Source organism: Bactrocera oleae, chromosome 4 (genome assembly GCF_042242935.1).
Source record: "Bactrocera oleae isolate idBacOlea1 chromosome 4, idBacOlea1, whole genome shotgun sequence".
Classification (NCBI taxonomy): Eukaryota; Metazoa; Arthropoda; class Insecta; order Diptera; family Tephritidae; genus Bactrocera; species Bactrocera oleae.
Window position 1 is genome coordinate 65,604,651 of NC_091538.1, and position 27,981 is coordinate 65,632,631.

The 27,981-nt window shown below is 30.1% G+C and overlaps 1 protein-coding gene across 3 annotated transcripts; it reads right to left on the bottom strand.

The window, feature by feature from the left end:
• Positions 1-27,301, bottom strand: LOC106627237 (putative inorganic phosphate cotransporter). Of its 3 annotated transcripts, none has more exons than XM_014247295.3 (5): positions 27,162-27,301; positions 24,183-24,467; positions 1,964-2,100; positions 607-1,683; positions 1-512 (listed from the first exon to the last, which is right to left on the bottom strand). In XM_014247295.3, the coding sequence occupies exons 2-5, from the start codon at positions 24,277-24,279 to the stop codon at positions 342-344; spliced, it is 1,482 nt and encodes a 493-aa protein (XP_014102770.2). In that variant the 5' UTR covers positions 24,280-24,467; positions 27,162-27,301; the 3' UTR covers positions 1-341. The 3 variants fall into 3 exon arrangements, with proteins under 3 accessions (XP_014102770.2, XP_069963806.1, XP_014102771.1); XM_070107705.1 differs by having other exon boundaries at positions 27,231-27,295; XM_014247296.3 differs by lacking the exons at positions 24,183-24,467; positions 27,162-27,301 and adding an exon at positions 6,517-6,701.
• Between the last annotated feature and the right edge of the window lie 680 nt (positions 27,302-27,981).

Consider the following 27,981-nt stretch of genomic DNA (forward strand, 5'->3'; position numbering starts at 1 on the left):
TTAAAGTTTTGTTAAGCATTTTATTATTTTTTATATTCTTTTATTGTTTTTCATTGTATATTATTTTTATTTTTTTTACTTCTTCTTCTTTAAACTTAAACTTAAATTACATTGATTTTGTTTTATCACTCAGCTAAATTATGATACATAATTTTGATATTTATATTCTACTTTTATCAAGTATTTGCTACAAAGTCGAAATTTTAACAACTTACATTATACACAGACAAATGCAGACAAGCGATAACAATGTATCATATTGATACGAACAGTAAAGAAAAAAAAATTAAAATCAAATAAAACGAGGTAAAACTACACTACTGTACAGAGCACCCACGTATCTAATGCTGTGACTCAAGTTGTGTTGAATTGCGTTTCTCCGGTGAAGGCTTTGGCTGTGGCTCGTTCCATGGTTGCACTTCGGTGCGACCGAAGAGGACGAACATCAAATTGCCGATGAAATAGAAACCGCTAGCAATGAAGAAGATGATACGCCATTGACCTGCATCACGCTGAAATAAGAATATTTACATTTGAATTGAATTCATTATAAATATATATTTATTATATAATATATTAATAATTATAATTGGTCAAACTATTTACCTCATCGGTGACGATGAAGCCGACAATCAGCGGCGCTATAATACTCATAATATTCGCCGCGCAATTGGTGATACCCATCAATATGCCGGCATAGTTAGGCGATAAATCTATGTGATTAACCTGGAAGCCCAAATAAGTTGAGGCATTGATGCCAACAGTTACGGTGAGTAGTACGATGGTCCACGTGGCATCATCCGTGCTGACATAACCCAAACCAATTAGCGATATCACTGGTATCCAATGGCCAATCGAATTGAAAAGTTTCCTGCTCACTGACAATGGCATGCATTGATTCTTATTCAAAAGCGATGAGATGCTCGAGAAGACGAAGCACATGAGGAACATAGCAAAATAGGGCAGGGCAGAGAGTAGCGCATTCGATCTGATATTCATGTTAAATACATTCTGCATATATGTGGGTATTTCAGTGAGCAGTGTCCAGAAGCCCCAGTTATGTGTGCTATGTGTCAAAATCAATACTAAGAATGCGGGAGTGGTGAAGAATTTCACCCATGGTGTACGCACTGGTGCATGATGCTCTTCAGCAGCATCAACACCAATTGATTGTTCAATGAATTTCTTCTCTTCCGGTGAAATCAATTTGGATTGTGCCGGTGAACTAGAACCCCATATGAAAAAGGCAATGGCCCATATAACACCAACACCACCAGACAGATAGAAAATGCTGGGCCAACCTAATGCCGATGAAGCGATCACACCGCTTGTTGCCATCATAACAACGGTACCGAATTGTGAGCCCGAATAACAGTATGTGCCGATGTTGCCACGCTCCTCAATTGGTGCCCACTGCGAGAGTAACGTATGTGTTGAGGGAAAGATCATACCCTGGCTTAGACCTTGTGCGACACGTAACGCACACACCAACTGCCAACCGCCAATTTGTGCAAAAATGGGTGTCAATATGGCCAGTACGGAGCAGATCAGAACGCCAAAGAGCAATGTCGTCTTACCGCCAAATTTACGCGCCAATGAACCACCGGGTACCTGTGTAATAATGTAGCCCCAGAAGAAACTGCTCAGTAAAAGTGATCTTGTCCTTTCATTCCAATCAAATTGCTGTCAAAAAAAATTAAATATTTAGAAAAAGGATTTAAGAAAGTTAATAAATAACAAGTGAACGTTGAAGTTGTGCAATGCGAAATGAACTTTTTGAAATACTTTTAAGTAACAGTAAGCTCCAGTTGGTAACTGTAAGAATTGAGAACAAAAAGCTGTCAAATATACTGCTAATATGACGTCATCAATACAACGAATACTGATATTTCGACTCAGACAGGACTAAAGGTGCCTCTATAAGCGCAACTGCTACATTCTCTTTGTTACGTGGTTTACTTACCTCAAAATCTGGATTTTCCGAGTTGTCGGTCATAACGACAATGGCAACTGATAGATTGACACGCAACGCATAGGCGACTGATAGACCAGCGAAGATGAGGAAGGCTTGAAAATGGCGAATACCAAAGCCCATGCAACCTAAAAGTAAAGAGAGAAATGAATAATTATATTGATAAAATATTATTCGAGTGAAATAATATCTTATACTAAAATAAAGCATATAAATTAAACTACAAAAAAGTTTCAGTCTGTAAGCAATGCTCTATTTTGTAAACCCCCAAATAAAGTCTATACAAATTTACCAGATCACTGCCATCACTTCTTGCATACTTTGCACATTATGCTAATTCGATTTAAAGCCGACATAGAATCTCGTATCAAAATGAATGCAGTCAAAAACATTTTTATTTTATTTTAATACTTCAACTGCTCTTCACATGCGTCTTCGTTTGATAATGTAAATAAACTGATAACAAGAATGTATGTATTTGAACGTATATCAGCATTAAAAAAAATTATTCAGCTCTTTTACTGTCTTGTTATTTATAGTACTTAAATATTGAAGGAGATTTAACGCCGAGGCTGTGGAAATCTTCCATTGACTATAAAGAAAAAGTATATATTTAAGTGTTTTAGCTTACCAATACATTATACAAAAACCTTAACAAAACCTAAGCAATTCGTCCAATTGATAAAATAAGGTCTGCAGTGCGACCTAAAACCTATTGTGCCCTACTCGTTCATTATGTCTTAAGCTACTATTTTTCTTTTGGTGTAAATAATGCTCCCGCATTAGGTTGCTTTTGAACTTTGGATCAGAAGAAAAGTGTAAAAAGTGTTCACTGGGTGCAACAAACATGAGTAAAGAATAAATATCTAGGTATACAATATATATACTATATAGATATATTTGGTGTATATTTGCTAAAGACAATTGGTACAGCCAAAAGTCAGCCTAAAAATTGACAATTGCTTAACCATTTTTTTTTTATAATTTTAAAAATACTTGAAATTCCGTTTTTTTATGAACTGGGTGAGAATTTCATAGCCAAATGCACTATATGTGTGTAAAACAAGGATATTAAAAACGTTATAGCACTGTTTTGTGTGCGGAAAGTGATTTTACTTTCACAATCTATGTAAAAATATTTTATTTGCATAAATTCTATTTAAAAATAATTTTTTAATAACGTTTTTTCGGTGTATTTTAGTATTAACATTTTTATTCATTTTTTATTTTAATATTTCTGGAACGATTACTGATATTATTACAGATAAATTAGTAAATGAATAAATATATTATTTAGTACGTAATATATTTTTCTTGAGGCTAAATAATTTGTACAAACTTGGTATTCAGATATTCAGAACACACCCACAATTGGCCTCACCTTTAGTTTTAATTAACTAATAATTATATTAGTTATTAATTAAAAGTGTTCGCATTATCAAAAAAGGCAACTTAATGCAGTTAATACCATAAACGCGTCACTCTAAAGCGACCCTGTCGGAAATCTCTAAGAAAAAACTTTAATACCTTGCTTTACAAATTCTTAATTTGCGTGTTATTAGAATGATTTATGTCGACTATGTTCATATAAAAGATAACATATTCAGTTCCTATTTTGATCACAGTCGTTTCGTATCTGCTTGGCTGTTTGATATTATACCAAAATTTAAACAAGTACCATAAATTAACTAAATTTCATAAAATACTAAAATTTATCAAAATATCGAACTTACTTATATACTAAAATTAAATAACATCGAAATATAAAATACAATAGCATATATTAGAATGTTAGCTCACTGCGTTTTGTTAAAGCGTATCGAACAGCAACTGGTATAAACCCAACAGACTGCCATAATCAAATGGAGATAAAATAGTAAATGTTTATACCACACTAATAAGGCACGTAAAGAGATTGGTAGAGCATAAAGATACTATTGACTGCAATTGAATATCTCTATCGTTGCTTAACATAAAATTTTTTTGACAATAGCGAACAAAGCAGAGCTCAACATGGGGAGCAGAAGTAGCAAATCGAAGCTGTCCATTATAAAACCATATGTAAGTTCAAAGCAGACTCTATGCAACACATATGAGAAAATTAATATCATTTACCCATACCTATGACTTATTGATCTATATATCCTATATATTATTCATATAAATAAAAATTTTATGCGAAAAACCACAAGAAAATTTATTTTAATTTGCGGAAGAATATGCGTAATATAACAGTAGTAAACAGCCCTGAACCACAAATATAAACTACGTACATCTTTATTTACATTTTCAACTGAAACAACCAAATATTATCGATCAAATTTCAAACGTCACAATGTTGTGGTTATGTGGTTTCAATAATTAAGTTCCTATTTATGCATTTATGTATGTGCATATGCATAGTAATTACATAAAGATGGAATATTAATAATTATTATGAAAACACTTAAATCATTCTTATTAAATAATCAATAATAAACGACGTTAGTGTTTTGTTTACCCGAACGCTTGTTTTCTGTTCATGTTTTCAAAAAATAAGAGTTAAAAAGAATAAGAAATAAGAAGAATGCAATAATATTTACGCTTAAATGAGCAATAGATTTTTCAAAACGATTTTTCTTTGAAATACGTAAGTTGTGTGGAAAAATTATCTTACTTGTAGGTTGCTCTTTTTTCCATTGCACAGGCAAAAAATTTGCACTTTATTAAAGCGATATTAATTTTTTGATCTGTTGTGATTATAAAAGCATTACTTGCAATTAATACGGAAAAATTAAAAGTGAAAAGCGCTTAATTTGCTTATGGCAAATATTTGTGCGCTGTCTAAAGCGGAATGTGAGGCACTTTCAGTTGCTTATCGTCATTTCCGTTAATTAATCGCTTTTGAATTTTACATTTATTTGGTCTAAGAGTAAGTAGGAGTGTGATATTTTTTTGTAGGTTAGATAATGTGCGTCTAGTAGATCAACGTACACATACACAAAGAAACACATGTAATACAATACTAGTTTTGAACAATAATGCACAGAAATATACAGTTATGTACATAAAAAGTGCACAGGTGCCTTTTGTTATTGTTATTGTTTATACTTATGAATAGAAGCAGCACAAGCGCAAAAAAGTAGCAATTTTTCAAGACGGAATCGTTATCAATGGAAGAGAAAAGAATTGTTGTTGACAATAGATTGGCTACATTGTAGCGCGTTTTAGCACAAGCGTTGAAAATGTAGTAATACTGTTTGAAATAGTTAATTAATAATTGGAGTATGAGTTTTGCTAGTGTTTGTAGTATTATTAATTAAGATGCTGGTCTTAGTTTTTAGAGAAGCAAAGAAGATGTGCTCACAATTACACTAGTTTACAATCATTTTGCGACTGTGATGTTAGAGGCTATTTTCGGCTAGTTATGAGTTGCAAAAACCAAAATTGATACTCAAAATTTCCTAACAAGCAGGATTTTTTTTTTGGTCAAGTGGTGTAGTGGACAAACCAACACCATTTCTAAAATGACAAAAATAGCTGTACGATGATGGAAAAATTTTGAACTCAAATTCGTAATCAGGCCACCTCAAATACCCTCACCGTGTTCTTAGCACATCAGTCGCAAATTTTTCCTTTAGATTTGTTGAATAGTGTTATATATAAAGTTGGGTTTTTAAGCATTTCGTAATTACTTTTTCATCTTAAATAAGCAATTTTATAATTTATTGTTACAAACATTTTGTTGTTAAGTGTAGAAAGATAAATAAATATTAAAATTAATTATTAAGAATAAAATCTGCTATATTTCCATAGAAAAATGGCTTTTTTCTTTCTAAATTCTATAGAAATATATTGTTATATGCATACTTATATAAATTCTTTTGCTTTAAATTTTGAGTTATCAATACGTTTTATTTCAAATAAAAAATAAGTTTCTTCAAAACCTTGTATGAAAAAATTTTTATTTGACAAATTTGGCAAACGGCAACGCTATGATTTCCAAATAAATTGTTTAGAACGGACCACTATAGCATATAGTTGTCATACAAACGGACCGCACGAAATCAAGACCTTGTATGAAAAAACATTATTTGACAAGATACCCTCACGAAATTTGGCACACATTACTGTCCAAGGCAACACCACAATCTCCGAACATAATATACAGATCGGATGGCTATAGCGTATATTTGCCATGCCAACTGACCGTTCGAAATCAACACAGAGATCTATTTGCTCCTTTATGCTGTAAAAACGCGCCTGTGAAGATGTTTTTATTTCTTGTTTTTGTAAAAATATTAAGAAATATTAATGGCATATTTTATATTAAGTACTTTATTTTAAATACATTATTTATCGAATATTTTATAAACAATATTTTCTACTATCGACTTTTTTCAAATAAATTTTTTTTATATATATATTTTTTTAAATAAAAATTACTATAAACTTAAAATACAGATACCACATATGTGCCCTCTTATACCTTATTCGAATAACAAATTTAAGCCCCAAGGCATTCGCTAACATAAAAGCTCATTAACACCAAATCCACTTCATACCTGTGTCATCGAATCGGCGATTTTTCGGCATTTTGAATGTTTGTTTAAAAAAAAGATTTCTTGTAATTATATTACAAGAGAGAATAACCACGAAAGCACTGTCTTGTCGGTAGCAATTATTAACTGTTACAATTTAGTGCATTTACACAACAACCTAACCGCACCAGACCTGCACTCGAACTGATCACTGTGATCGATTTCCGATAAAGCAAGTAAGTTAAGAATCAGCATCAGCAAGCCTGTGGGCCGCCAACGCGCGGCGTAGTGTCAAAAGCCAAACCGCATTTAAAACACACTTGTACTATCGGGGGGTTTCCTCCTCTTCATTAAATTAATACTGCATGAGTGTAGGTGTGTGGTTTTTTTTGTGTGAGCATGTGTGTGTGTGTTAGAATTAATGCTTTGTTTTTTTAATCTTTTCTGGCTCAGTCTCAAGCCGAACGCTGTCTCTATCTTTCTACGGCTACAGTATTTATGTGTATAATACACTGACAACTGTCAATAATTTGATTAAATGACTGACTGGCGCTTCAAAGCGCGCCTCTTATTATTGTTAGGAACTTAGACAGGCGGTTGGAGGAACGTATGTTAATAAAAACAAACAATAAAAAATGAGTAAGGGAAATAGTTTGTACACGAGTGGCACATTTTCTTTAGTGCCTTAATATCAGTTTCCGCTGTACACCTTATTATCCCATCGCAAGTGTAAGCAAAAACATATCTATATATGGTATTCATATGTAAGCATAACACACAAGTAGCAGGGTAACTTTCTGTGCGTATATGTATGTACGAGTATGCACTTGCTCCATTTCACCGTGTCAAGCAGATTGCTAGTGGCGATTTCCTTATCAGCATAAACAAGTAGTCTATATGTATGTGACAGTTACATTATCAGCGACCGCCAATCAATGAAGTGTGTAGAGCAATATGTTGTGGCATCGGTGTTTACCAGCTTATTGGGGATGCGCACTTGCTATGAGGTGACAATTTGGAGTTGTCTCTCGGTATGACTGGTACCAAATGAATGGATTTGGAAACTGCTTGACGTAAAGCTATTGAAATAATTGTTTATCGAAAATTACTAACCAATAAATTTGATTTTTATCGATACGTTTAATATCGATCTAATTTTTAAATAACATAAGCAATTGAAGTAATTTTTAAGTTTATTTATCGATATTTTTTAATTTTTTATCGATAAAACCAATGTCGGTAAAATATTTCATTGATAAATTTTATTTTGAAAAATTTTCAATTGACAGTTGTGGGCCTAAATTAAATTTCAAGTAGGCACCTCTGATCCAATACCCTACTATTATTGCTAACTACGCGACCGTTTTCAATAAATTTTATCTTACATTAAATAAGTTTATAGTACATTGTAAAGTACCGAATATAAGCAATTAAAATAATTTTCATCGATAACTTTTATAGACAAATTTAATACTGAAATAATGGTCTATCGATAAATTTTGTATTGGAATAATTTTTCAACGATAAATTTTATTTTGAAGTATTTTTAACTGAACGTTGTATGTTTCAAATAAATTTGAAGTAGTCAACACTGATACAGTACCTTAAAATTATCATCTAAGCCTTATATCAGCAAAACTTTCGAAAAAAAATTTTCTGAAATCTTACATATATGTATATAACTGCTAATTTGTACATTGAAATTTACTGGATATACAGTAATTGAAACAATTTTATAATAAATTCAATATCGAAATAATTTTAAGCAATAAATTTAACACTGAAAAAAATTTGTATCGATAAAATTAATATCGAAATAAGTTTTGATCAATAAATTTAATTTTTTAATATTGATCGTTGTGCGTTTAAAATCAATTGCAAGACTTCAGCAAATTTCCTACACCTTCAATCAGCTTTTTAAAACTATTCTGAAAAGATTATTTTGCCTTCAATGAGGATCACTACTAACCCAGAAGGTACTACATATCATTTTTCGTGAATAGTATTTACTTTACATATACCTATATGCTTAATGATATTTGTATGTACATAGTCCATATAAATTACAAATTCTTACACATAAATATAAGCTTGCTATATTTATTATTAATAAGTTAGTGACAAGCCCATCACTAAGTTAAATACATATTCATATATATGTGTATGGGTTATTGTGTGCTGTGAATGAAATAGACACACCTTCTTTTAGTTACAACAACAGTGAATACATTCCGCCATCACACATTATTTATATATAATATATGTATATATGTATGTATGAGCTTTGTTGATCGCATATGTGTATTAAATTGAACTATATGCAGCAATATGCTGTGTAGCTTAGTCGCTTTTTCGCATCGAAATTGTCAGCCACTTTTTGCTTACTTTATAATATAAATCTTAGTGCAATAAAATGCTGATAACACTGCTCAACAAAATTTCTCAGACGCCATTGCAGCAATTAATTAGTACGTACTTGATGAACTGAACATTGGACGTCGGTTCTGCATCTCAATAAGTAAATGTATAATGCACTTATATATAAGTACATATAGCAGAATTTGCTGCACTGTATTCATCTTGTCTGATTGACAGTATTTTCTTATTTTTAAATTTCTTACTTATTTTTACATGCCGCGATTATATGTAGGAGGTATTTATTTGTGTTTCGTTATCATTTCAGGGATCACCAGTGATTTAATGCGCATTATGTGTTTCAGTTTCAGTAAAAATTTGTAAGTCTGCTTGTTACAATTAATTTATATATGTTTGAATACACAGATGTAAGCATGTACTCGTATGTATATGCTGCGCATTTTTACAATTACGGGAGTAAGTTTCTTCCGTAGAAATCGGTTGCCATGCTACAGCTTAGCGGTGCAATAAGGTTGACGACTTGTCTAAACAGCAGATTAATTGGGGCTTGAGGTTTATAAAAAATCAATATAATATTAATAATGATTTATAATTAATTATTAAATGTTGTTGAATATTAAAAAATTAGTTCTTTGGAATTTATACCTCGAACAAAGTATATTACGCAGTTTATGGCACCCGAAAATATATATATACAAGTGATCACTTGATCGCAGTTCAGTCGATTTAGCCCTGTCCGTCCGTCTGTCTGTATATACGCGAATCCGTGTAAAGAAAACTTTTTTATTTGAGAAATTATCTACATGAAATTTATCACAGATTATTGACAGAGGCAAGGCTGATATCTTTTAACATAGTTTTCAGATCGGACTACTATAGTAGAGCTGCCTTACAAACTGAACGATCGGAAATAAATGCTTGCATGGAAAACTCTCTAATCTGATATCTTCGGGATATCTTCACAAAATTTAGCATAGATAATTGTCTAAGGTAGTAATGCAATCTCAGATCGAATCACTAGCGTTTAGCTGCCATACACACTGACAGATAAAAATCAAATTCTTGTAAGAAGTCTTTTGTATTTGTGAAGGTTATTATAGCTTCGGTGCAGTTGAAGTTAGCGTATTTTCTTGTTTTTAACTTTAAATTTGACTTTTATGAAGAAACATAATTATTTACTATTTTAGCATAATATTATATGTATATGGAATATTTATGCAAAAAAAAAATCAGACAAAGTTATAAATTCAGAGACAAATAAAAATTTAAATTTTGAGAATATTTTTACTCATAAACAATTGATAGTTGTGTTACCACATATATATTGCAAATTCGTGTGTGTGTGCGCTTAATAGTGCCACGCGCACTTAGCTAGCACCTTATCAAAATTTCCAGCTCGCTAAAACTGCTTTCACATTAATTTAAAAATTGACGATGATGTCTGACAAATTTACACTCAAATATCACGCATTATAAATTTATTTGGAGTCACTGCATTGACATCTTCACTGATCAGCTTAACACCTGACACCACGGTTCAAGCGAATTAAGAATTATTTCAAATGACTGCATAATGCCCACACATATTGTGATGATTAAATATACGGACATATTTATATATAGTATATACTAAGCATATACTTTAACAAACAGTAAGCAGTTTTTAAAGGAAAAATTAAATAAACTTGAATTAATTTTGATTTTATGTATTATATATATTACATACATACATATACAGGTTGATTGAAAAGTTGGTTGGTCTCACCAAAAAAATAGCACAAGTTGGTTCATCTGTCATAATAACACATGCAAAGTTGTAAGTCATTTGTCAATTAATTCTTTGTTTAAAGTTGACGTGCCAGCGTATTTTTTTAATATGTAAAAAATTTAATATCGCGCAGTGATTAGATTCTTAGTTTGAAAGGTTTAAAGGCAAAGGAAATTTATGAAAAATTGTTAGAAGTGTATAAGCAGTCCTTACTGTTTTTTTTTTTTAAACGCAACGTTGAATTTAGGGCTGGTGAATTTAAACGTGGTCGTACAAGGCTTGAAGACAATCCACGCGAAGGACGACCAAAAACCGCAACTACACCAGAAATCATTGAGCAAGTTCCTAATATTGGTATAGGTTATGGCATCAGTTTTTTTGAATGAAAAAGGAATTTTGTTGATTGATTATCTACAGAAAGTTAAAAAAAATCAACTTTGAATATTATTGCAACCTTTTAGACTAACTGGATGGAAAAATCGTGAGAAAAGACCTGGTTTGCAGCTCAAAATAATAATTTTTCTGTTTACAAAGGTGTTTAAACAATGACAAAATTCAACGAATTAAAGTACGAATTGCTTGAGCATTCACCGTATTCATCAGATTTGGTTACCAGTGACTACTACCTCTTCAGAAACCTAAAGCAATTCCTTGGTGTAAAGCGTTTTTCGTCGTCTGAAGAAGCTATTACAGCCATAGACGGGTATTTTGCAGAGCTTCCAGAAAGTCATTGTAGGGATGGCATAAAGTTATTGGAATATCATTGGAATAAGTGTATTGGGAAGTTAAGGGAGATTATATTGACTAAAAATATATGTTTCGTACCAAAAACAGTATTTTTTCATTTCGAGCACAGAAACCTTTTAAACCAACCTGTATAAACATGCTTATGCAATTTTTTTTTTTTTGTAACGTCTTAAATATAGCCTAATCCAAACTAAAGTGGCTTATCAAAATGTTTAATATTTTTATAGCTCCAAAAACAGAACTTGCTAAATTTAGATGGGTAATTTCTTTAATCATCAACGCTTGTTTGTGTGTAACATGTAACATATAAACAATAAGCGAGGTTTGACTTTGAGCTTGGAATCTTTTTTGAACTTAAGTTGAAAAACACTTTAATTTGCGGTCATGTAATTTGAAAATAAATTCATTATCAGCTTATCAATTTTATTTAATTTCAGAATGATAATAAAATGAAATACATTTTAGTATGCACTAGGAAAAATTTTTGAGATTAGAATATTAATGACTTAAAGCATAAATTCAAAAACAAGTTCCGATTAAAATATCTTCAAACAAGCCGTCTTAGTTCGCAAATTTCAATTATTTATTAAATGAGTTAGTGGAATGTCATGCAAAAAAAATTTCAAAGAAACAAGCCATTGAAAAAAGAAGAAAGAAAGAAAGTTTTTTGAACTTTCACAACATGCGAACTTCCACATATCTCGCTTCATTAGAGTCTCGTTTCTTAGAGATGTCGTTGTTTTAATGGAAGCTAAAAGCTTTCAAGCCATTCGGAATTTTAATTTCAGAAAAACAAAAAAAAATTTGCAGTAAATATAATCTTAAATTTGTTTCGAAAAGAGTCATGTATATTATATATACGTTTCTGATATTTACCTTCTTTTTAACTTTAGTCACTCCAAAACTATTTACTTTTGAGCAAATTAAAAATATTTTCAATTTTTTCTTTCACTAAGTTACTTTTTATTTTAACTATTAACAAAAATATAAACAAATAACATTTAAATACCAGCATTCAACATTTTAAGCATTAAAAATGATGTAGTAGCTCGGCATCGCTATTTTTTTAGAATTTCAAACCGTTAAAAATTGAGCTTGAAAGCTCTCAAGTGCAAGCTCATAGCTTTAATATAAAAAAAGATAACTTTTCATTTATAGCTTTGCGAAAATATTAGCAGAAGCTTGCTCTCAGAAAGCTTTTCTCAGTAAACACATGTTTAAGCAAATAAGAGCGCAAAACTCAACAAAAAGCGTATAATTATCAAAAGCTCTGATAAATCCACATATTATCGTAACAAATTAAAGCCGTAATGCAACTAAGCGTAATTACTGTCAAAGCAAACTGAGTGAGTAATATACACATAGAAGTAATAGAGAGAGTAGGAAATGTACTATGGCACTCACGTTTCGCACTTCACATTTCAGCGTGCTCTTGTGGTGTAGCGAATCATTAACTGCTAACGTAATTATGTGAAAAAATGCATATGAATGTGCATATTTTTACAGCAAATCATTAGAAACAGTTAGAAGCACACTCCCTTCGTTTTGACACGCCGGCACTGTCAGCACATTTGTCCGAGTGATTGTGCGCAGGTGCATCAGTACGAGTATTAGCTTGGTTGAGTGTTTGCTAGGGCGCTTGTGTTAAGGCACGCGCACATAAATATCTTTGAAATTGCAATAAATTAAAATATAGAGGCAGAAAATAGTGATATGATGTAATGCAACTGATTTTTTAATCCATAAGTAATTAGAACGGCAAACTTCTTATGTAATTTATATGTAGTTAATACACAGTTGAAAAAGTAACGTTTCTGGAATTTGATTACATTGCTGATGCTATTTTATGTACTTTTTAATTTAGTGCACCCCTTTCTTAGACTTAAGGTGCTGTGGTTTCTTCTGACTTTGTGTTGTCATTATTATTTTATTGACTTTTATATATTTTTATATTTATTTTATTGATTTTTATTCGATTTTTCATTAAGACAGAAATAAAATATTATGCAAAAAACTAAAAACCAAAAACATATTAATATTTTTTTTAATTTTTAAAATATTTTTAATATAATTTATTTTTTATTTATTTATTTATATTTTTATTTTTCGTTTTAGGAATTTTTGAATAAAAAATAAATACAATATTATTTAAAAAGGTTAAATAAATAATAAAAAAAAACTTTAATTAGGCTTTCCAAATTTTTCAAATGTTTTAAATTTTTTTAATTTCTTAACTTTTTATAATTGTTTCTTTAATTTAAGTTTGCAAAAGATTTTTTTTCAATAAAATTTAATACTTTCTCAGCAAAAGTAACAAAAGAAATAAAAAATTATGAGCAAAGTAAAAAAAAACTTAGAAATTTATATATTTTTAAGTTTAATTTAGATTTTTATTTATTTGCAGTTTTAATTTTAACTTTATTGATTTTTTAAAAAATTTCAACATTTTTTTTTTAATTTTTGCAAATTTTTTAAACATTTGAATCTTTTAAAAAATTTAACAATTTTTTTATTTCTTAACATATAAAAATATTTTTATCAAATATAACAAGTTTTTACTCAAAAATAAGCGAATGATATTTTTTTTCTCATTAGAAATAAATTAATGAAATTTATATTATAACACATCTGGCACTGGACATCTTATTGAATTTCGATGCTTTCAAGTGTCCAGATTAAGACCTTATTCATGAAAATATTGAATATGCTCTTGTTTTTGAGATTTGTATATCTGATATTTTGAGCAACTACCGTCATGTGAGCAATAAAATTAATTTCTCTCAGTCATGAGAAGGGTTCTCCTTTTTCACGCCTACAAACATCAAGTGAAGGATATTGTCATATGTTAATGCGGTAAGACTAAAAATCTTCCCGGATGTTAGTTGTTAGAGGGAGGAGAATGGGATGGAAACTTACTGGCCTCCATTGATTGACAAACCAGAATATATATCCAAAACTGGCATTAGCCGTCTCAACAAGTTTGTGAGATTGAGATTGTTTAAGTGAGATCTCTCTCAGGATCGACCTCTCAACCTAACCTAACCTGACATTCGTAAACATATTTCCGAACTTCTTATGGCAAAGTTGAAAGGAGGAAAATTTGATGGCCCTCAAATATGGCAAATAATGAATAATTATATCAAGGATATTAGGTTCCGCAAATTGAAGCTTGGAAAAGTTTCGTTTTGACAGTGGAAAATTTCCTAGGCAACCGCTAAGTACCAAATTATGAAGAAAATGTGAATATATTCTGACAAACTGCAGCTATCTCTAGGAGCAAATTTGAACTATCAAGTTAAACTATCTAGGTAATAATATAGATAAGTTTTTGAATAATTTTGGAAACTATGAGTGATGGAATCTAAAAGTGATGGAAAAAAGGTATCAATGTTACTGGGATCGTCATATGATGGCAGATGACTTCTTAAAAAAGGATTGTCGACTGGAAAATTATAAATCAAAGGCGTTTTATTGAAATACAATATGTGTTCGTACGATTTTAATATTTGACTTTCTGTTTACTTCGATGCCTCCTTATTTTTCAGAACAAAACTGACAATACAAAGATTTGAATTAAATTGTTTCTTGTTTTCTGATTTTGTAAAATAAAATTAAAAATTTAAAAGTAAACGTCAGCAAATCTTACTAAACCACTGATAGTTTGATGAACTGTGGAAACATATATATTCGAAAGCGAACTTATACCTAGAGCAACAAAACCACTGTAGATCAGTGCAATGAATTAAAATTTTAAATTTATTTTCATTTCAAAATTTATATTGTTTAGTAATTTTTAAACACGTTTACCAAATTATATTGTTAAATTTTTTTTCAATAGTTGTTAACAAAATTTAATTATTTTTATATTTCCGTGGCAATATGTTGGCTCAACGTTTCTGATTGAAAAACTATTATTTTTTTGTAGAATGGAATTCATTTTTTGAATTTGAAATAATATGTTATGCAAGAAAAAAACAAAAAAAAAATTATAATTTTAAAATTTTTAAAAACTGTTACTACTGTTGTTATATTTATTATTATTCTTCCTTTTAGCATTATATTATAATATCTTAATAATGATAATACTAACTATGTTGTTACTTTTTCTTTAAATATATTACAAAAAGTTAAATTACTGCATTTCTAATACACACCTTACCTGTAACCCTAGGGCTTCGGTGAGGAATAATCTTATTTATTTTATCAGAAGTATTATTCTTTGTATCTTTCTTCTGAGCCTTTTTCCACAGAAGATTGTCCCCAGCCATTGAACTAGGAGCTATATGACCCCCAGCCGGAATCCAACCATTCAACGCCATTAGTACTCTCTATAGATTTTTTGCTTACGATCATTTATGTGCTCTAAGTCAACTAATAATAACATAGAAAGCGTCAATCAAGTTCTGACTCTCAGTATTTCTTTTGCACAAACATTTTCAGTGTCAGTACTCGGTAGTTTTAGGAATTCTATACGCGAATTCTCTCTGATTTAATTTATTCATACCAAAAGTCTAAGCAATTTCTACACATAATACATACATACATATATAAATTATTGTGACTACATAAATTTCGTGGAATAATATAGTGTAATATATGTACTAATATATACAATTACACGCACATATATATATGTACAACCAATTATTATAGAAGTATGGCGCCAAATATCAACCTTCGGCATAAATTACCAATTCGATCGACGAGACTCATGACGACTACTTGAGGCGAAAAGTGGATATATTTCTACACCCACACACATTTATGTACATATATTTGTGCTTAAATTCATGTGATTACATATGTGTGTATATGTATCAATACATCTTACATCTTACATGTTAAGTAAGCATTTTGTTTTTCAACAGACATAAAATAAGGAATAAATTTATTACAATATGATCAAAAATTAAACAAAATGAAGTCAATGCAGTTGCTAATCATCTATATTCTAGCACATTAATTGTTTAATTTATTGTGTAATTTTTACCAAGTCTGATGCAAATGCTAAACTTTATTGTCAATAAATTGTATTCGCTTCAAAAATATGCTTCAACTGAGATTCAGTTGTGTTTGCATATGCAGCTTTAGAATGTGTGTTAATTTCAAATTATAAAATTGTTAACCCTTCTACTTTCTCACATATTTAGTTATGGAATAAATTAATATATAAATCTGATTGCAAAAGAATGTTGAGCATGTGGCCAATAATTATAAAAACAAATCGAAAATTGAAGAGAAACCGAAGAGCAATTAAATTGGCCAACTGCAACAAAATTGCGTTACGCAACGAAACTCCGTCACGCAGTATAAAGCGTGTTAACTGATTGAAAGCTTAAATAATTTGAGTTCCTTTTGGATTGTTAGGTTAATACTCGTGTAATTTAAAATAAAAAAGTTATAGAGTTGCCACCTGTTTAAAAAATTTAAGTCAAAAATTATAATATGAGAAATTCTACAAACGAAAGAGGGTGAAGAAAGCTTACAGTAAAAATAATTTTTTGTAAGCAAGGTTGCCAGCTATTTGAAATGTTTAAGTAAAAACTCATGATACGAAAAAAATATAAAAACCGGGCAGATAAAGAAAGCTTACAATTAAAAATATTTTATTTTGAGGAAAGCTGCCACCTATTTAAGAAATTAAGTTTAGTAAAATTTAAATTAATGGTTATTATTATATTCGAAATTTAATATAATAACTAAAATATGTTAGTGTATATTTTGTATATTTGTATTTTGTATTGTAGCGAAAAATACCATATTCAAAGTTCATAACATAAAATTACATTACAATTAATGGCATAAGATTTTATTGTTGTTGCAATCACTGATCAAATATCAACCGGGTTCTCACTTCAACTCGATTCCTTTATAGAAGTTATACATACATACATATTTGTTTGTGCTTTTAAAATGCGTAAAAATTCCACAAGCACGCAATGGAAATATACATTTGCCACTGATAATACAATTCAAACAGGCATATATTTGTAAAGAAAGCAAATAAAATTTATAGACTATTTGATATCTTTCAATACTCCTACCAAGCAGATAATATGTAAACAACAACAGCAATGTAATTACTACGATAAGAACCACCTGTAGGACCACAGACAAACAAACAAATACATACATACAGGGCATTAACACTTGCTACGCCAACATATTTCATATTGCATCTGCTGACATATTCTGCTTACAAGCATCTCATGTTAATATTGACATTTACTGTTTACATAGTCATGATGAATTATAGATGGCAATTAACAGTGATAAATCTTAACGTCAGACCGCATAAGTGATCCATTTAAATATTAGTCAACTATAGGTATACAGTTGTGAGCACTGTGTGCTGGATCGGTAGATATGTGTATAAATAACATAATATATAATACATTGTTAGTGCGTACAAATTTACATGTCTGCATGCTGTTTCCACTGCGCTGTTAATAACAGTGTTTGATGATTAACATTTACATTTGTTTTTTGCTGGTGACAACCACAAAGTTGTAATGTTTTTTGAATGAAAAAGGCAGTTAATAATTGTTTTGAATGTATCTATGAAATGCTGAAAAGTTTTATTTAAAATATTTATTACTATTTGAGTGTTCGCTTGTAGTAGAAATACATATATGCTAAAGATCTGCAGCGACATTCCACAGAATAAGATCAACTGGATTGTTTTTTTCGAAATTTTTTTTAATCATTACGAAGTTAAATTAAGATAGTGTTAGTAAAAAATTGGAAAAACATTTATGTACGTCTGCTTTTTTAAATTCCCCGCAAAATATAATTTAGCTTAAAAAAATTTAAAAAAAGTTGAAAATACTTGTATGTTGTTCAACAACAAAATTTTAAATTAAATAAAAGAAAACGAATAAATTCAATGAAACTAAAAGTTGAAAATGGCAAATTTAGGCATTGTTTTATTTTTAGCAACTTATTATTATTTTTTGTCCAAATTTATTTATTTCTTTATAATATATTATAATATATAATATATATTATGCACATTTACTTAACTTTTTTATATATATTTGTATTTAATACAGTTTTATATATTTATAATTCTTTGGGTTTTTTTTTTTGCCAACTAACCAACTACCCATAATTGTGCCCCGATTGTAAATTGCATATGTTATGTATACCTACAAACCAATAAATATTTGCACTACTAAAAATATGAAATTCTTTTTAGGCGTGTTATCTATTTTCGGTTAGCCACGCCGGAGGCCATCAATTAACACCTGCTGTCACCAAAACTGATGTTTTCTTCATTTGTGATGACTTTAGCGTAGTATTTCACTTACTGCATATTGGATATTTGATAAGCTAATAGCTGACGTAAATAACTTGCATACATAAATCTTATCAAAAAATATAGACATCGATCAAAGACGATTTTTTATTATATTTGTTCATTAATTTTTCGTGCACACTTATAGAAAAGTTGTAAATTGAGTGCTAGGTGTGTCTGAGCGGATAACGTGCTGGTAGATGATAAACTCTTTTGAATATTATTTTTTAAACAAATAATTGTTGTATATTTTTGCTCAGCAGGTATACTAAATTGTTTTCGATTACTGTTTAGTCACTAGAGTTGAAAAAAATAATATTATGGACAAAACCTTAAAAACTTAATAATTAACGTTAGCTTTTTTTAATGTCATTTGAAGCTGCCGATACCCAAATATTCTTTAAGTTAATATAAAATATCGATTCTCACAAAAGTTGTATTTAATAACAAAACATTGTGCTGTTAATATAAGTCAAGCTAAGCTGTTTTTAATATTTAAGCTAAATATTGAGTCGAATAGGTTGCTTGTAATAACATAAAATGATGGTGTTAACCTATTTAAGCGAAGCTGCTTTTAATTATTAGAATACATCGTTTCGAGTGCATACGGAGCGCATAAATTGTTCAAAATAACACATTTTGGCATACATATCGTAAGTCAATTTAGGCTGTTTACGATATTTTATGTTAAAAACAATTTCGAGTCTCGAAATAATTATTCAATATTAAAAGTTATTGCAGTTTAACTATCGCGTATTGAATATCAAATTGATAAAGTTGATTGAATTTTACTAAAACAGTTTCACGAAAATAAGCTAAAAACATTCGAGGCCCGAATAAGTTATTTTTTTGGATTTGCACTAATTTAAGTTGACTTAAGCTGTTTTTTACATTATTCTAACAAAAAAAAACAATTTCGAGTCTCGAATAAATTATTCAAAAGTAAAAGTATCAAGTCCCACATACCAAATAAACAAAGAAAAACGAACTTAACTAAAGCAGTTTTTACAAATTAAACTAAAAGCATTCGAGACTCGAAATATTTTAATTAAAATTAATTAAAATTATCAATGTTTATTTAAAGCTTAGGCTCTTAAACCATAAAAACGTTTCGAGTCACGAAAAGTCGACTTAAACTGTTTTTTATTGCACCACATTGTTACGTATACGTGAAGGGATTAGTGCAATTACAATAATATTTTTTATTTCTATATAATTTTTAATTTTTATTCTGTTTGTTTGACACTTAATTGGCGAGTGGAGCACCCTATGTAAATTAAATTTGTTTTGCTTTCAAAATGTAGCACAACAAATGCTCATATATGGATATACTGAAAATTGTATTTCTTGTTTCAGTTTTTCCCGTTTTTTTTTGTTTTTTGTTTACACACCCCATTGAACGATATTCAAATTAAAGCACTGGCTGCGCAAATATTACAGTTCAACTAACTAGACATTCCGGCTATGTAATAATTAACTGCTTCCTGCCACTGTTTGCTCATAAATATGTATCGATTTGGCTTGTACAATATCTGCTGGTTTGTCCGTAATTCAGTCTAACTAAACATATACAAATGTGTGCCTAAAACCTGTCTAAAACTACATTTGCGAATCGGGGTTTGGTTTTGACTTTCATTTAGTTGTGTGGAAATATCTAAATAACTTTTAATTTCTGGTGATTACAAGAAAAATTCGCCTAATTGCTGGCTTTATATCAGCTACTTCTTGTGTGTATGTGTGTGTGCGAAACAAACAAATTTCCCAAATCTTGTCTTTGGTCTTATTGTCTACAAATTTGCATACATTCTTTTTAGCCATTCACAAAATCGATAGAATCACCAGCATCAGACATAATGTAAATATGTCACATATCTACATACAAATCCATGTCAGCAGTAGCAGTGGTGTCATCGTCACCATCACCGCTCACCAGCGATCAAGTGTTTGAAGATTTTAATTAATTTACCCTTTGTTAGACTAAATGATTAGGATATCTATGCGCGCTATACGCCACTTGGCAGCTATATAGACACACATAGGAAATAAAATAAATAAGTCGATTTTTTTGTATGCAGCGGCTAATGCGCTTTTAATATACGAGTGTATTGGAAGCCAAATCTATGTAGGCTCAAAAAGTGGTTCACGAAGGCGACAGCATGACACTTTACACACGTTTGACAATTTTCCAGGCCAAGTACAAAACAAAAGCGTTTTTCCAGTTCATGTAATACCTGTACGAGTTTGCCAATTATTATTATTTTTTTGAGCTTGAACTTTTGAATATCTGTTGCTAAGCGGCTATGTTCACAACAGCAGTCATGCATATTTGCATTTTACTACGCAATCTGTTCACATAATAACATACTCAATGGCTGCTAAGCGGTTTTCATAGAATAGGAAATAAGTTAAAATAAAAACAAACCTTTTGCTAAAAATATTGTAATGTATCTCAATAATAGTAAATAGTGTTAGCAAATGTTGTTGAGTATGTCAAGAATTTGTTAAAGTCAAATATTTGGAAAGAGCAATAAATAAGCAAAAATTATAGTTAACAGTAACATCTTCTATGTTAGTCAGTGTTTTTTCCACCATTAGGCAAGCATCTCTTGTTTTGTATGTAAAGTGTAATTAAGTTAACTAAAATTAACAGTGTTAAGAAATTTTGTGAGTTTAGTGGAACAATGTTAAAAACAATTTTAGCGTTTCCTCATCTAACTATGGTCATAACAACTGCTGTTAGTTAACATAACAGCAAATAAATATTTTTGAGCAAAATAGAATTATGTTAACAAAAATGGTTAAAAAATCAAAAATTAATTTATTGTGTTTCGTTTTAAGTTCTCTGGTCATAACATTTCCTGTTAGTTAACATAACAGTGGTTTAAATGAAATTGTGTTAAACAAAATTATTTAAATTTTGTACTTTTCTTCATTAGTCCTCTGACCATAACAGCTACTGTAAATATTGAAAATTGTAAATAGTAAAATTGAATTTGAGCGCCTTTTATCAAAAGTATATAGTTAATAATTAGTATTTATTATGTATTCATAATAGGTCAGGTGTTCTTAAACTACCTGAAAGTCTTACCAAAAATTGTATATCATTATTTTAAGTGTATTTACTTTTCTTCAATTATTACTGAACAGTAATTAATTTTATATAACACTTTTGTAAGCGAAAATTAACAATAGTAAAACACAAGTTTGCACTAAATTGTGTTTAGGATTAAATAAGACATAAACTTTAAAACGAGTAAGTAAAAAAAGCAATAAAATTAGTAGCTGAAAGAAAACACTAACTTAAGCACAGTACACACGACGGTCGTAATTACAAGCCTATATTACCTATGTATATATACTCAGAAGTATCGTATTAACATACAAGTGTATTTATTTTCTTAAAACAACAACCCCTATAGTAAACTAAATATTTAAGGTGGTCTTTTTTTTTTTTTGAGAAATTTAAAAAAAATTTAATATAGTACTAAGTTATTTAGTATTTAAATTCAAACACTTTTTGTATAATCCTAATACTGTTTTTACACGGGATATTGGTTACTGAAAAAACAGGAAAGTAGATCGTTCTTCTAAATTTGTACTATTTACAATTGCTCTGACCAGTAAACTTGCTTGTATCCACAAAAAGGAAATTACTCTAAATTAATACTATGAACTCCTTTAATAATATAGTTAATAAACTGCATTCGTTTTCTAATAGATATTTGTTCTTATTGCATGATTTACTTTTGTTAAGTGTTGAAAATCCCACCAATCGTGCAAGTACAGCTGGTATATTTTTAGAAATGGCAATACATATAAATTTTATGAATTTAACAACAGCTATTAAAAACAAATTAACTTAAATAAATTTTTATAACAGCAAAATGATGTTTTGCTCTGAAGTTGCCACAATAACCTTTGGCCAATCAATATATTTAACATTTATTATTTGTCATTTATTATTCTGTAAATGAACGTGAAATTAGTTATTATGATAAATCATTTTTGTTTTGTTTTGGGTTAATATATCAATAAATTTGACTTTTATAATTTGAATATTTTGAGTTGTTTAAATACTCAAATATATCTGGTTTCGAATTTTATTAAAGCGTATCAGTAGAATAATTTGTATAAGTATTGCAAGGTATTTTCTCTTGCATTGCAGTTTCAACGTGTTACTTATTATTGAGTGGGATTTGGTTTTTTTTTTGGCTTTTTGAGTGAAACTAATAACTACATTTTTGTCTTGTACATCTTGTTACTGCAATATTATAAATTTTTTCGTGGCATATTTTCATGAAATTTCGGGGATGAGATTTTGACTGCTCTATAAAGAAAATAGCTCCATAACATTGTCACTGAGGTCAAACATGAAGAGTAAAATTCATTTAAAAATACACCTATAGATATTTGAAAGAATAGATATTACATATTTACTAGGCACGATCGATTTTTGAGTAGATATGGCTCTGTTACATTTGTGTACAATAAAACTGTCGCAAAAAATATTTAGTATTTTAAAATAATACCGAGTAATTTCTAAACTACTATACCTTTTAGTATAATTGTAATACAAAAGTTATTTAGAAATGCACTATTTTCACTCAGATCAAGATTTAGTGTAAGAAATTATTATATATAGATGGCACAATAATGAGTAATTTAAGTGCATAATGAGTACCTTTTTATAACAAGAGCTAATGAGTATGATATATGACAGTAGAGTTATCAATGTCTAAAATTACTTCTATGGTTATGCTCCCCTTCATAAAAAACTTTGAGTACTTTGAGAATTGTAACTTATAAATGAGCAGAATTATTTTACTCAGCTCAATATATTTAGCATGGACTTTAGCAACATATTTATTATACATTCAAAAAAACTCTTCTGTAACCAGTTCATTGAGTAATATATACGAGTTTACTACAACTTTTTACTTTTAAATTACAAGTATTTTGAGATTGTAATTGAGACCTAATATTAAGATTTTATCATATATTTTTTTTTTATACAATGTATGGAATAAATGATTTCCTTTTCGATCGTTCGAACTTGGAGTAGAAATAGCAGTGTTTGATTTGAGTACAAACAGAGTGTCGGAAAAAATTGAGTATATCAAAAAATTATTGAGTAGTTTCTGTCCTACTCAAAACCAATTCAATTCAAAATTGGGTAATAAAGATAAATAAGCAAATTTCACACACACGAATTTGAGTATTTTAAAATAATATTGAGTAATTTCGGATCTACTCAAAGCTAACTCGTTTCAAAGTTGAGTAATAAGCAAATGAAATACATGTATATTATATTTATGTTTATGATAGCTTCTCAGCCAGCTGAACAGCTTATTATTGGTGTAGCCCAAAAGCATATTCTAAAACCTTTGTAACTAAAAAAACAAAAAAATTATGTATGCGTACTGCTTGAAAGTAGCTAATCTTCTTTTCAATATATTTTTAATAAATTTTTAATTACAAAATAACAAAAAAGTCTCCACTTACATGCACCCTTTGCGACCACTTCGTTATCATCTTTGGGCGCAGCTGCTGTGTCCACGTTGACGTTGCAGCTTGTTGGCCAGATTTTTTTCACCGTCATTTTGTCCGCTTTGGTTTTGCTGCAGGCTTGCTGATTGTAACACTTGAAATCGGCACGGAAGAATCGCTTGAAATATTTGCTTTTCTGCAAATACTGCTGTGTTGCAAATATTTTTTCAGTGGCTAAATATAATTATTGTAAAATATTTGTTTGCTGCAAATACATATATGCACTTAACGCCGCTTGCACTAAAAAAAATACAACAAAAAATATATTATTACTTTCGAGCGACACTTGTAACGTTTTTCAATTTTTTTTTTATTGTAATTTTCTACAATTAACCGCAAAACATATGTGCTTGCTGCGAGTAAATGTCAATTAAAATGTTACATTACTTTTGTGTTTCAACGTTTTTCTATTTTTTTTTTAATGTTTTTTGCTTGTTTTTTTGTTTGTTTTTTCGTGTTTTTGTGCAACTAACATATTTTAAATCACTAGTTTAATTGTTGCGCCGCTTTTGTGCGCGTCTAATTCGAGCGATTCTTTGTTTGTTTCGCTTCGTTTGCCGTGCGAGCGTGCTTTGCCCGCTTAGCGTTGCATTCAGTTACTTAATGAACGGTTTTGCGAGCGCCAGCGCCAGCCAACAAACAGCAAGGCCGACTTTCTAATGCGGACGCAATTTGCTGGCGGTGACAAGTGGATGCACTCTGCTCCGCTAACGGACCAGCTGCTTGTTTGTTGTTGTGCTGCGCTGCGGCGTGTGTTTGCGCGTTCAACAATTGCACTGTTTACCAAGCTGTGTCTGTGTCTCCACCTGTCTACTTGGCTTAATTTGTGTTTGTTCTGCTTATTGTCTTTGTAATTGTTATGTGTTTGCTTCTTTGTGGGCATTTTGCGAGCTTAAATCAGGCAGCAAGGTGTTTATTTATGGTATGTTGTGTGTGTGTAAATAAAATAAAAGTTGAAAAGTGTGTGCAACGAGCTGGTGCGGTAAGCTGAGAGCGTGAGTGTGAAATATAGCGGTGAATACTTTTCTTGATGAATTTCAACTTTTTTTAAGAATAACTGCGTGGAGGAGAGCATGCTGTAAGCATATGGAGTTGCTGCTTGCAGCTGTCTTCTCAATAAAGTCGAAAAAAATCTAGACAATTCAATTCTTATTTGTGTTCTTTAATTAATTACAATTTAATAATTGTGTACCGTTATATATATTTTTTACTACAATCCGTTATTTAAATATTATAGATTCGAATTTGTATGAGGTTTGCACCGCGACCTAGGGTCTATTGTGCCCTAATATTATAGATACTTTTTGTTACGGTTTTAAAAAGGTCACCTTTCCTAATTTAAGCGTGAAATTTTTTTTTTTAATAAAAACTGGTTTTTTTAAGAATATTATTATACATATATTTTACATAAATCAAGAATTCTCAAAAATTTTGAAAACAATTACTTTTTTTTTTAATTGTTTATCTAAGATTGTAAAAGTTGTTTACCGTTATACATTTTTTTAGCTGTGCTCCGTTATTTCAAAGTTTTGATGGTCAATGCTTTTGTTTTATGCTAAGCTAGGTGGAATGTGACATTACTTATTTTAAGAACGAAATTTTTTTACACAATTTTTTATTACAAAAAGTTTTTTGCAAAATCCGTTTCAGGTTTTACATAAAAGAAAGATTTTTAAGAATTTTTAATTTTTTATTTAGCTTTTTTAATACATTGTTCTAAGATTTTAAAAAACTTGACCTGCTCTCAATTTCTAGTACTCCCAAATAACAAAGAAAATACTTGAGTTTTTAAAACTTTTTTTAAATATTGTTCTTGCACAAAATTTCTATAACGCCAACTATTTATGTATGTTAAATCGCTTTGAACCCAAAGAACGCGTTGAAATATTGACGCTATAAAATTTATTGACAATGGTCGTACAGTTATGCTAATTCAACGTGAAAATTCACACTGTCTGACAGCCTCAATAAATACACAATTGACGTATTTGGGGAAAATCCGTTCGGGATCAATAAAACTTTATTGCGGAGCCAAAAATAACTGTTTTGACCGGCTTTTGCGCAAAATCATAACATCTCTTTTTCAGCAAACGAAATATTTTTTCAGCCATAAAAACTATACAAAACTTTTAAAATTGCCCTGAACGTCTGTTGTCGAGAAGGGTTAACACTGACTAGTAGATATCTTCGGTGAACTTAACTATATCAGACTTCCTTTTTTGGTATTATTTGAAGAACAAAGTACAAAAAGTTTATAAGCCAACTGTCCACGGAATACTCAAGAGCTCAAAGCAAACACTCGTACCTTGCCTGAGTTACAACAAAAGTTTTGGAAAACACAGCAAAAAGACATCAGGGAGAAATAATTGATATATGTACAAATGTATGTTTAAAAGCAGTTTTTGTTGCCAGCAAATGCAAGCTGGGACTTTTGTTGTATCTACCGCAAACAATAAGTTTAATTAGTGGGTATATTTTAAGCTATAACTCAGTTAGTGTTAACTGTTAACCCGGTTTGCAAGCGTCGAATGTAGTTTTAAATATTCTTTTGAGAATATATGCACAAAATACATGAACACAAATCAAATCAGTCCCTTTGTTTTTATTTTAAAACTTATATTTTTTTTATATTATTGTTGCATATGTTAATTAAAAAACAAATTTTGAACTTTCACATAAATTACAATAATTTTTACAGCAAAATATCAACCGTATTAAACCATATTTGCGTTACAGATCAGAACACGCAGATTTTAATTGCTTCAGGCACATTTCTCATATATTTTATATTCAAAGAGTCCATAAATTATTTGCTTGAAATATTTCGACTCATTTCCTTACAAGCCTGTGCTAACACTGGCAATCAATGAGACTTAACAAAAAACACAAGAAAAAACAAAACAAAAAACCAAGAATCAAAAACAAAACACTCACTTTATCAACGGATGTTTTGTGTTTAAATATTATTCCGTTGCGTTTAATTCCGTATTTAATTACTCTTACGTTAAGCCATATATAGACGTGTTTCATGCGACAATTTCAAGCCAACTAAACGAAGCGTTAACATAACTATTTCATTTATACTTATATTTAATTTACTTCGTTCCTCAGGCATATCGGGCAGTACTTGAAAATTACACTCAAACCAACATACGTACGTACGTACAGACAAACGTAGCCACATAAGTAGGTATATCGACATTAAAGCGTAAGCAACAGATAGTCACAAACGCCGTAGCATTACCAATACAATTACAAATACGAATACATTACGACCGAAAGTAATGTAAATAAATCCCGCGCGCACACATACACACACACACGCGTTCGTACACATTCCACGCGCCGGCCACCCAATCCGGCTGTCGTAAAAATGCCGCCGAAGCCATACGTATACATATATACACACATATATATATGTGTGTGTGTATAGTCGCTTTTGGATGCTTATTTGTTGCCGATTTTCTCATGCTTTGATTATTATTTAATTTAATATTTCTTTACTCCTTTTATGTTTCTTTCGTTTTTGTTAAATTTGCGCGTTTTTTTTTGCTTCTATTTTATTTAATAATTCTATACGTTTGAGCAGTTACGATTTGAATCTTTTAGCTTAGCAGCAGCAGCACATTAACGGTGTTGAGTTGTGATGATCAAATACTCAGATATCGGTACATATTAGGGTGAGCCGAATTTTTATGAAAACGATCAAACAATTACAAAAAATAAAAATAAAACTATTATAGACCAAAGTGAG

Coding starts and splice junctions, on each gene's coding strand:
- LOC106627237 (XM_014247295.3), bottom strand. CDS start 24,279: ATGACGGTGAAAAAAATCTGGCCAACAAGCTGCAACGTCAACGTGGAC. Junction 2,101..24,182: donor AGTGGTCGCAAAGGGTGCAT/GTAAGTGGAGAC, acceptor CTTTACTTTTAG/GTTGCATGGGCTTTGGTATT. Junction 1,684..1,963: donor CGGAAAATCCAGATTTTGAG/GTAAGTAAACCA, acceptor TTTTTTTGACAG/CAATTTGATTGGAATGAAAG.